We start from the raw sequence: 12,156 nt of genomic DNA, 5'->3' as shown, positions 1-12,156 counted from the left end.
TGTGAGCTAGTTGACTTGGAGAGTGGGAAGTGGATTTGCTGGAGAAGCACAGTAAGTTTTCCAGACAGTGCTCATTTGAGGTTTGTGAGCATGAATTTAAAAAGAAACAGATTGGCTTTGTTTTGTGCTTTTTTCTCCGGGAATATTCACCTGTTTGGGTGCAGGCACAGAAAAGCTGAGAAATTGGTTCACTGACTGCTGAGGTTTATAGGTGAGTATGATGGAGAGAGAGAGAGAGAGAGAGAGAGAGAGGCGGAGAGAGAAGGAGTAGACTTGAGCAAAGGAGTTGAGGGTGACTGTTGCCAGGGAGTGGCTGTTTAAACTGGGTAAAAAGAATGTGATGGAGAGAAGGATAGAAAGAAAGTGATGGGGTCAGTAGACTGCAAGTTTTGATAAAGTGTTGTCAGGGAGTGGGCTATTTGAAATCAGGGTGGCGCTACCACCGATGGCAAGGTCTAGGGTGTGACCGTGGGAGTGGATGTTTGTGGTTGAGAAGGTGAGAAAAGCAAGGAACAGAGAGGCCAGGGGTTTGGATAGTCCATTTATAGGCATGTTGAAAGCATCCAGAAGATGACAGAGGTAGAATAAGACCTAGAACCCATAACCAAAGCCTTCAATTAAAGAAGGGGGGTGAGTGACTGGTGACTGGAGGGGCAGACAGTTGACAACTACAAGGCATCTGTGTGAGCTGAAGGCAGGAACTTTAAAGGAGCTGCAGTTTCTGAGAGAGGAAGCGGAAGAAATGGTCTAAACTGGAGCATGTGCAAAGAGAATGCTCACCCCACCTCCGAGCACTGAGATGCACTTGGTGTGAGGGAGAACAGGGCCTTGAGAGGCTGTAGGGGAAGCAGTGTCTCGGGGAAAAGCCAGGTTTCAACAAGGCCGGGAGATGAGAGAGTGGTCAGAGTGAAACCGTGCAACCCAGATGGGGACTTTCTTCCTTTCTTCCTTTCTTCCTTTCTTCCTTTCTTTCTTTCTTTCTTTCTTTCTTTCTGGCTGTGTTGGGTCTTCGTTTCTGCGTGAGGGCTTTCTCTAGTTGCGGCGAGCGGGGGCCACTCTTCATCGCGGTGCGCGGGCCTCTCACTATCGCGGCCTCTCTTGTTGCGGAGCACAGGCTCCAGATGCGCAGGCTCAGTAGTTGTGGCTCACGGGCCCAGTTGCTCCGCAGCATGTGGGATCTTCCCAGACCAGGGCTCGAACCCGTGTCCCCTGCATTGGCAGGCAGATTCTCAACCACTGCGCCACTGGGGAAGCCCCAAGATGGGGACTTTTAATTGAGATCACACACCTGGTCTCAGGACTTACTGAAGCTCAGGTTCTTGATGTCTCCTCCCAGAAAGAATTCAGTGAGAGACAAAGTGATAGGTAGGAAGTGGATTTATTTAGAGAGAAATACACTCTGCAGTCAGAGTGTGTGCCGTCTCAGAAGGCGAGAGGCCCCGAAATATGGGGTGGTTAGTTTTTATGGACTGGGTAATTTTATACGCTAATAAGTGGGAAGATTATTCCAACTATTTGGGGGAAGGGGTGGAGATTTCCAGGAATTGGGCCACTGCCCACTTTTTGATCTTTGATGGTTGGCCTTGGAACTGTCGTGGTGCTGGTGGGTGTGTCACTTAGCATGCTAATGTATTACAATGAGCGTATAATGAGGCTCAAGGTCCACTGGAAGTCAAATTTTCTGTCATCTTGGACCTAGTTGATTCTAACCAGTTTTTATCATGTCCTATGGCTATGTCATTCTTTTAAAGGTTGTGCCCTGCCCCCTTTCCTTCTGTTTCAAGAGCAATGAGGACACAGGGAAGTTTGTTGATCACAGGTCTCTTTCCAGAGGGCTCTAGAAAAGGGTTTGGGAGGAAACTGAGGGGTGAAGGATTGGATTGGATGATGAAAAATATGCAGCAGGAGTCTTGAACTTCTGTGAGCTCCTGAGATGACCTGAAGACACTTCTCCCTGTGAACCTCAGTGGGGCAGCAAGAGAGAGAGACATGAAGGCAACCCTCTTTTAGGTCAGCCTGGTATTATTAGGTACAGTTACCATCACCCAGTTCATCTCCCTGCCTCTGGGCATAGCTAAATATAGACTGTCCTGCTTTTTAAAGTGCCCCAGGAGAAAGTAATTTTATAATTTCTCTCAGTAATTCATGCCTTGGTTTAATGCTCAATAACAAGTATACTACCTGACACATAGTCGGTGCCCAATCAATATTGTTTGAATTAATTGAGTGAATCCACAGTATCAAGATCTTCCTTTTACGTCTTTTAATTTACTCACGCTGTAGTGCTAGCCCATTGCACTACTTTGACACAATGGATCCACAATTAATGTCCCCATTTTATAATTTCCATTGTCACAGATAAACTGTTCTATATCATCTGTTACTCAGATGTTGATTCTATTCAATACTATTTAGTTGTGTTGTATCTGTATCCCGGATCTCCTCAGCTAGGTTTAAATTCCCTCAGTATATATGGACCAGTTTGCTAATTCTCTTCTCTATAGTATCTACTCTAGTGGAGGCAAAGAGTCAATATTTAGTAGGTGCTTTTTGAAAAAATGAATACATTCTCATATTAATTCTTGAAATAATAAATACTTATTTGAAAATTCGTGCATCTTCCTAGACAGCCACTGACATGTCCTGTGGACTAACACCTAACATAACATCCAGATTGCCTGGGTACCAGTTGTAGCTGTGTCCCTTACTAGCTGTGTAACCCTGGACAAGATACTTAATATTTCTGTACCTCAGTGTCCTTGTCTGTAAAATGAAGACTGTTAACTTATCACATATTTGTTTTGATGAATAAGTTAATATGTGTAAAATGCTTAGAGTAATGCCTGGTACGTAGTAAGCACTCAGAAAATGTTGTTATTGGGCTTCCCTGGTGGCACAGAGGTTAAGAATCCACCTGCCAATGCAGGGGACACGGGTTCGAGCCCTGGTCTGGGAAGATCACACATGCCGCGGAGCGACTAAGCCCGTGCACCACAACTACTGAGCCTGCGCTCTGGAACCCACGAGCCACAACTACTGAGCCGCGTGCCTAGAGCCCGTGCTCCACAACAAGAGAAGACACCACAATGAGAGGCCTGCGCACCGCTACAAAGAGTAGCCCCCGCTCGCCGCAACCAGAGAAAGCCCGTGAGCAGCAACGAAGACCCAATGCAGCCATAAATAAATAAATAAATAAATAAATAAATAAATAAATAAATTTAAAAAATGTTATTGTTATTACTAGGCATGTAGTTCATATACATGGAATACTTTAATAAATGATAAATAACTCAGGCTGGATCACCAATAAATATCAAATGGTCTATTTAATAGACTCTATTGTGGCTAAACACATAGGCATACCCTCTATAAATAAAATCTGATTAAATGCTTCACTTTTCAGGTAATTAAAACAGGACCATATGAGTGAAATTAGCATAAAAAAAGCAATGCTCTCACTTTATGAAAAGGAGAAATGTGAAAAATACCTAGTAACCTAAGTTGAAGCATCCTGAAATAAGGTCAGAGATTGCTGAAAACTGAGGGAGTCCATAGCATGAGGCTGACGGCTTTGAGAAAATGTTTGTTATATAGAATTATGGAGACAGAAAATGCTGCATTAAGTCCAATTCTACAGATGAAGAAATAGCCAAAATAATGGAAAGCACCATTACACAGATTATTATTTGCTTCCGTTCACAAGGAACCCAGAGCCGAGGAGAATTAGGAGGTAATAAAAACACTGTTATAACTTTTGATGGAAAGCAGGCTGGGAGCCCTTAGCAAACAGGAACTCTGCAGAATCTGCAGAGCTAGATGCATGTTCCCAGGGGTATTAGAAGTGGGTATTTGCATTAATGTGTGTAAAGAAAAACTAAGATAGTTCTAGAGGTCAGAATCAGAAAGGTGATTTATATTCAAGGTGGAATGTAGCTCCTCTTTCATCAAGTAGTAAAATTAATGAAACAACTATGAAATTTAGAAGGTAAACCCAGAGACCTTAAGGAAAAAACATAATAATCAACAAAATTCAATAAAGTTTCTTCTTCTTTTTTGAAAGAAAGTGTATCACACCGAAGAACTTGCTTTTAAAATACTACGTTCCTAAATAAGTAAAGGAAGACATTATTACGCATTTCATGTATCTGTTTTTACAGTATTAGGTAATCCATAAGCTACCTTTAGGAGCATTTCAATTTAAAAGTCCTTTGGTTTTCTGGGTGATGGGATTAAATGTGATGTTCAATTTCTTTCTTAACAGTTGTGTTATTTTTGAGACAAAAAAGTAAATAAAAATTCACTTATAAAAAGTCATGCTTGGACTTCCCTGGTGGCGCGGTGGTTAAGAATCCGGCTGCCAATGCAGGGGCCACGGGTTTGAGCCCTGGTCCGGGAAGATCCCACATGCCGTGGAGCAACTAAGCCCGTGTGCCACAACTATTGAGCCTGTGCTCTAGAGTCCGCAAGCCACAACTACTGAGCCCACGTGCCACAACTGCTGAAGCCTGCATGCCTAGAGCCCATGCTCTGCAACAAGAGAAGCCACCGCAATGAGAAGCCCGCGCACCACAACGAAGAGTAGCCCCTGCTCGCCACAACTAGAGAAAGCCCGCGTGCAACAATGAAGACCCAACGCAGCCAAAAATAAATTAAAAAAAAAAAAAAAAGTCATGCTGATTAAAAATTGACCAAAAGACCTTAAACAAAAGGGAGCATGAGCCAGTTTGCCTGTGTTGGGAGAGAAGGTGGGACCCAGAGACTTCAGGAGCCGACGTCAGAATCTGTTTCCTTCCTCATTTGTGTGTGTGTTCTGGAGAAGTCAGAGTGACACAAATGTAATTTGCAGCTGACCCAGCACTGGGAGGTGTGGCACGTATAATCAAGACAGAGAAGCAACCGAAATCTGACTCAGAGGTGCTAGAAATACTGCCTTGCAGTAATTTTAGAAAAGAGAGCAAGCCTGAGACTACACAACATTGAATTTGTCAGCATTGACTGGAACTAGCTGTGGTGTGGTGGAAAGAACACTTGAAGTGTTTTTGCAGTCAGGGATCCTGAGCTTAAATCTAATTGTGTCTCTCAGGGACTGTGTGAACTCAAGCATTTCAACTCCCTGGGCTTTAATTTTCTCATCTTTAAAATGAGGATAATAAAACCTTTCTCAAAGTGTGTCTGTGAGCATGAGCTGCTTTTACAGGGCTGTAGGGATATCCGCTGTGATGACGCAAAAGTGGTATTTATGCAAAACATCATAAGTCAGTGGAAAGCGACACAAATTTAAAATCAGGCAGACCTGAATTCACCGAAAGTCAAATCATAGCTTTCCTTCTTTGCAGCTGTTGGACTTTGGGCAAGTTTGTTTCACTGAGACACCTATAAAAAGGTATATATCTATCTACCCCATAGTGTTCTTAGAAGAATTAAATTCAATAATTAATGTGCATAGGGCCTGACACAAAAAAGCTCCATGCATCTCTGATTTCTCCTTCTGCTGCCTCTTTTCTGCCTCTAGCCAGAGAAACGTCTCTGCTTTTGAAGCCTCATGAAATTAAATTTGGTCCACCCCGATAATTCAGGATAATCTCCCCATTTCCTTCTCAGGTTCCAGGCATTAGGATGTGGACAGTTTTGGTGTGGGCATTCTCCCTAAAGCTATACTTTCATGTGCCAGGTACTTTGCTAAATGCTTTCCATGTATTATCTCATTGAATTACCTCAATAACTCTATGCAGTTTATTTCTGTCAGTCACTCTATAAGGAAACTGAGACTCACAGATGCTAATCAGCTTGCCCAAAGTCACACAGTTAGGAAATATAAGAGGTGGAATTTGAATGTAGGTCCTCTGAGTTCAGAGCTCATACTCCTGTAGAGGACAAATGTCTAGAAGGAAAAGGCATCAAGTTGTAGGGCCTTGAGATGCATGGGCCTTTTTTGTGTGCAGCAGTGCTCCACGTAATCATGTGAGGAGAAAATACGTAAAATATAAATTCTCTGTGGAAGATCAAGTGGTATTTGGAAAGCCTGGGTTACAAATACTTATGGGTAACAGAAGGCAGATTAAAATTTTAATGGGACATTGACTTGGTCTCAAGAAATTGTGTTCTTGGAAGGAATCCAATGTGGTCTGTCAAGGCACAGTATAGAACTGTGACCATGGACTACATAAAAACACAAAAACAGTTATTAGACTGGATTCTGGGAGGTCTCCAGAGGATGTGATGAAGCCTGAGGGTCAATCTTAGTTCAGTTCATATCTACACTAGTGATCTTGGAACATGGGATCTTCATCCTTTTTTAATGAGATTCACTGGAAATAACAAAATGGCTGGAGTTACAGTCACCAGAAAGAACAGAAGAAAAGTTGACAGGAAGCATTTCCCATTAAACGTGGGTGGGGGGCGTGGGGGCAGGAAGAAAGGAATGCAGAACATAGATAGTCACTAAGATAAGGAGGTCTGGATGGAGTCACCATGATTTAAGAGGCCTACCATAGACAGAAAGGGGAGACAGGAAATTATATTGAAAGTGAAATATGGTAGCTGGCTTGAAAGCTGTTTCCCAAATGTGCAAAATTCCAAATGTCACAAACTTCAGTGCTTTGGGGGCACAGCTGGAGGGAGGCCCCTGGTCATGCACTGAGCTGGCTTCCTGGGTACCAGAGCGCTAGGAGTGGTTTGGGAGAAGCAGAGGCAGAGCAGGCTGGGAGAGGGTTGGGAGAACAGGTTGGAAAAGGGATGAATATGTGTCACAAAGAGCAGCTGTACTTCCTCTTAACTTGCCTGCCCACCCTCCCCTTCAGTTAAGTTATTCTGGGCTGGCCCAAAGGGCAGTGTTAAGTGGCCTCTGTGTTTCTCCCTGAAGAATCTCTCAGGGGCTCCCATATCTTCATGAAGTCATTGTATGTGTTAGGTTGGCTGGTAATTACTGGGTTACTTGATTCTCCTTCTCCAAACCGTGAGCGCCATAAGGTCACTTGATGAAAACACAGGATAGGAAACCATCCCAGAGATGGCTGTTAATCTTTTTGGGAGTCTTAAAATTTGATAAAAGCTATGGTTTTTTCTTCCTAGAAAAATGCACAATCAGGCAAACATTTGCATACAACTCCAGGGGCTTTATGAAGCCCCTGGGTCACTTTGGAACCCCCAGGGAATCTCCTGATCTATATCCTCAGGTTAAGAACCTCTGGTTATAGCAATGGCAAATGCTTGACTCCAGCTATAGTCTTTACCACCTCCCACTTCAGCCCTGGCCCCTCCCGCCCAGTGCCTTAGTGCATTGGTAAACATCGCTAATTGATCTCACATTCTCCTGCAGATCCTGGTTGTGGTTAGCTAAACATATTGTGGTAATCATTTCATGTGGTAATAAATGTGAATTAAACCATCATGCTGTATGCCTTAATCTTATACAGTGATGTATGTCAATTATTTCTCAATAAAACTGGAAAAAAGAAAGCACTCTCTTAGAAATAAATGTATATTTATTCAATAGTCACAAGAAGTCAAGTGATTTTCCTAAAAGACGCTTCCACTCATTTTTATATTATTTTCCATTATATGTGAAATACATCACCTCTTCCTGACCAAAACAAACAAACTACAAACCCCAAACCACCTCAACCTAGTACTCCCAATTTTCCACCAATTTTTCTGAATTGGCATCCTAGTTCAATCCTGGAAATGAGAAAAGAAGATAAGGAGAAAGGCTCATTGAAGTCTAAGAGGATTTTCGAGGTGGAAGGAGTGAGAAAAGGCTGAATAGGATGAGGATGGAGAAAAGGATTATTGGAATAGGCAATTAAATGTTTGGTGACCTAGGAGAGGGCAGTTTAAGGAGAGCTGTGGGGTTGGAGCCAGATCACAGCGGGTTAAGTTGATGGGTTTCTTTGACTGTATTCTAAAGAATACATTCAAATGTATTCTAACTGTATTTCCTTGAATGTTTTCTAAATAATCAGTCATATGCATAGGGATAGATGTACAAGGATGTTAACTATGGTCTTATTAAAATAGTACTGGTACAAATTGGAAACCATCTAAAGGCCAAATATTAACGAATTTGGTTAATTTGATTTTAATGCATCCATATGGTGGAATAATATTATATTAGTAAGGATTCTTTATTTTAAGTAACAGAAACCTGAATCAAACTAGTTCAAAGTTCAAGCAAAGAAATGTAAGAGGAATTTATTGGCTCATGCAGTTGAAGAGCCCAGAAATTGCCTGGCCTTAGGCAGGTCTGGAACCAAATGCTCAGATGATGTCCTCTGATTTTAAGATCGATCTCTCTCTCCACTCCCCGCCCCACACCACCATGTTTCTCTCCTTTACTCTGGAATGGCTTCATTTTTACACAGGATCTCTCTTCATGATGAGAAGGATGGCCTCCTATGGTTCCACCATTTCCAGAGCTCACCATCTCCACAAGAGAGAACCTTTCCTGGTCTCCGCATCCAGGCCAGGCCCCTCCCCCAAGAATCTTACCAACTCCATTTGCATCGCTTGCCCATCCTTCAACTGCTGTGCGCAAAGGCGTGGAGTACTGTGATTGGTCAGCCCGGAGCACATGTACCTTCCTTGACAAACCCACCAGAATCACGTGCTGTGGGGGAAAGGCGTCTTCCAAAACGAAGGAAGATGGAATTGACCAGAAAAGAGGTACCATTATAATTGTGAACTTGTTTGTTTGTTTTTTTTAATTAATAGACTTTTTTTTTTTTAAGTATTTGTTTATTTATTTATTTATGGCTGTGTTGGGTCTTCGTTTCTGTGCGAGGGCTTTCTCTCATTGTGGCAAGCGGGGGCCACTCTTCATCGCGGCGCGCGGGCCTCTCACTATCGCGGCCTCTCTTGTTGCGGAGCACGGGCTCCAGACGCGCAGGCTCAGTAATTGTGGCTCACGGGCCCAGCTGCTCTGCGGCACACGGCATCTTCCCAGACCAGGGCTCAAACCCGTGTCCCCTGCATTGGCAGAAAGACTCTCAACCACTGCGCCACCAGGGAAACCCTGAACTTATTTTTTTAAAAAGACTGTGTAGATCTACCTTTATGGGCATGGAGGCTTTGGGTGATGGGGGAAGACTGAGGTTTCATCAGAGCTCTGCTGTTCCCTGTGCCGGGAATCCCCCCACCTATCACGCCAACCCTTCCCATGTTTCTGGGCTACTGACTACTTGGGGTGGGTAGAATAATGCCCCCCTTCCCCAAAGAAGTCTAAGCACTAATCCCTGGAGCCTGCGAATATGTTACCTTATATGGCAAAAAGGATTTAGCGGGTGTAATTAAGTTAAGAATCTTGAGATGGGAGATGATCCTGGATTATCTGGGCGAGCTCTGTGAAAAGACGCTCCAAGTACACTGTGAAATAAGAAAAGCAAGTTACAGAGCACAACATAGAATATGATTTTATCTTTAAAATCTGTTTAACTTTACTTACATAGATGCATAGGAAAAAGTTTGGAAGATGTACTCCAGATAATAATAGAGTTATTTCCGAGGTGTTGTGATAGTAGATTTTTTTTTCCTTTTTGCTTCCATACGGTTTCTTACTATTCTGCCACGAACATGGATTACTTATGTAATTCAAAGCCATAAGAGGTGAAGGAGAGGAAGCAGCCATTAAAGAGAAAGGTGGGATGGTGTTTTGAATGAAGCACATAGAAAAAAAAAGTTGCTCGTTTATCCATTTATGTATGTATTTGTGTGGGGAACACTGGAGCCTCTTTTTAAGCTGAGGTGGTGGGCCTGGGGGAGCTGAAGAAGAAGATGCAGGAACCAGGAGAAGATCTGGGGGAGTCGGATCTCTAGGACTGGTGGGGGAGGAGTACCTCCTCAAGCCCAGGGCGCGGGTGTCCCTGAGCAGCCCGGAGGAGGGAGGAGAGGCTGGGAAGAAACATAGAGGTTTTTAATGGGAGAATAAGGAAGTCAAGGACCTCAGTCTTCCAAGCAAAGAAGGAGCCGTGGGCAAGGGGGCTGGAGTGGGTTGCGGGGGCTTAAGAAAAATGGAAGCAGTTGGAAGAAAATGTGGTCTGAGGAACGTGATAGGAGGCAGCCAGCATCAGTGAGGCTTTCTGAGTGGCCTCAGTGCTACGGAGATTAGATAACAGGGTTCGTAGTCATGCTAAGCATAGCAGTGGCCTGACTTTTTCCTGTGACATGGAGCAACCTGGGAACAGAGAGCAGAGCCAGCAGAGAGAAAAGAGAGTGCTTGGCTGCATGGGAGGCTTTGGATTACGGGGTCCAGGGTTCCCCGTCGGACCTCAGGGACTCCCACTGAGCTTCCTAATTCAGTTAATTGATTAGGAATCTGCTGCACTGCTCTGCCCTGTGCCCCTTGTGCCACCATGTGGTTGCCATGGCTCTCTCAGGCCTCATAGGGATGAATCCAGGAGCTCCACTGAGAGTATCTGAGAGGCCAAAACAAAAACCAAAACCGTAAGAGTGTGACAAAGGACATAGACAAATGGTGCCACTGAGCTGTTGGGAGCAGAGGGTGAGCTGAGGAGAGAAGGCGAGAGGGGACAGGCTAGTTTCCAAACCAGAGGTACAGTCCGGGTCACCTTTACAGGATGAGTAAGGTGAGCCAGGCAAAGTAAGGGGGAAGGGCATCCCAGAACGGGGGAACTGCAGGAGCAAAGGCATGGAGGTCTGAGCCTGTGTGGTATGTACAGACAGACACATGCGAGTGAGTGTCTTTGCAGGGTCAAGTAGAATGGAGGGCCTGGTGGGAGATGGGGCTGGAGAGGTGGGCCAGGACCTCACCCAGAAGAAAAGAGGCCTCTGAAGGAGCTTGAGAGAACAGGATCAGAGGAATAAAGAGCAAAAGGAGAGAGTACAGTCTCCTAAGTCAGGTTAGCCAGGAGGTTATTAGAAAAAAGAATGATTGACAGTGTTGGGTATCCTAAAGATGCCCAATGAGACAATTTCAAAAATCTCACCAACAGACTTGGCAATTAGGAGATCCCATGTGACTTTTGCCAAACAAGTTTTGATGGGGCAGTGAGAACTGAAGACAGACCACAGAGGACTGGAAGGTAAGGGAGAAAGTAAAAAGAGAATCTGAAAACTTCGGCTCAGTAGAAAAGAAAACAAAGATAAAAGCAAGAATGAATCAGAATTTCAAGAGAGACTATGTGTGTTTAAGGAAGGGAAAGATTCTAACATAGAGGCTGTCAGGCGAGGGACAGGTTTACATTTTAAGAAAGAAAAGATAAATTGCATGGAGCCCTCGAGATGGGAGGGGGTGGGTTTGGGTAGGAAGGGCAAGGAGAGCTGATCTTGTCTAATCGCCTCTATTGTCTTTATGAAGTATGCAGCATGGCGATCTGCTGAAAATGAGGAGTGAGGAAAATGGTGGAGTTAGAAAGAGGAGGTCACATGAAAGGGCCGTTGGAGAGGAGCTCAGGACTTGTGTGGGCTGCAGAAAGTACATGAGGTCATGCATGGACGATGCACTGCTCAGGGCCTGGGTAGTAAAGGCCCTAAACAAATGGTGAAAATTATCCATGTTCGAGGTGAATCTTGAGGAACATATTCAGGGCCTAACTAATCTCAAAGGGACGAAGTCCTGGGTCGGGGCAGCGATGGGTCTGAAGGTCAAACACCTACAGTGCGGGGCGGGGGGGGTGGGAGGGGGAGGGTGGGAGGGTGGGGAAGGGGGGGAAGGGGGGACTGGAAGGCAGATGTCTAAAGCAAAGAGTTTCTTAGTAGTTTGTATATTGCTCTCCAGCATCTGGGTGTTGAGATTTGGAAAGAAGAGCTAGTTCTACAAAGTAAGGAGAAATCGAGAATTCGGAGGCCATGTTATAATTCCAGAGGCAGAACTAACTCTGCTATCAGAGTCTGAGCCTTTTGCTGCAGTGACTGCAAGTTAAGAAAGATTAAACTGATAAAGTGCAATCTGAGATGATGTGGTTCAAAATAGAAAAAATGATTCCATGACTGGGATTGGTTGGTTCAATCTATTTGTTATCTTTTCCCCATTTTCCTAAATAAATGTTTACTCAGTGTCCTAGTAGGTTCTCAAAGTCAACAGAAACAAAGTTTGGCATAGATTTTGTTGGCATGTCCCTGATTTTGTTGGTGTTGGCAGGTATGGGCAGCATGTGCAAGTATTGTTTTGCTTTGTTTGCTTGTGTAAACATGGTTGAGGTC

The 12,156-nt window shown here is 44.1% G+C and overlaps 1 protein-coding gene across 1 annotated transcript in view; it reads left to right on the top strand.

The window, feature by feature from the left end:
- The window catches only part of ME3 (malic enzyme 3), a 331,140-nt gene that overhangs the window by 22,181 nt on the left and 296,803 nt on the right, over positions 1-12,156 (top strand). The window contains exon 2 of the mRNA XM_007168485.2: positions 8,361-8,661. Coding sequence (XP_007168547.2) covers positions 8,361-8,661 — 301 coding nt within the window. The remainder of the gene's footprint in view (positions 1-8,360; positions 8,662-12,156) is intronic.

This window comes from Balaenoptera acutorostrata, chromosome 9, assembly GCF_949987535.1.
Source record: "Balaenoptera acutorostrata chromosome 9, mBalAcu1.1, whole genome shotgun sequence".
Lineage (NCBI taxonomy): Eukaryota > Metazoa > Chordata > Mammalia > Artiodactyla > Balaenopteridae > Balaenoptera > Balaenoptera acutorostrata.
This window is presented reverse-complemented; position numbering and strand designations above follow the sequence as displayed.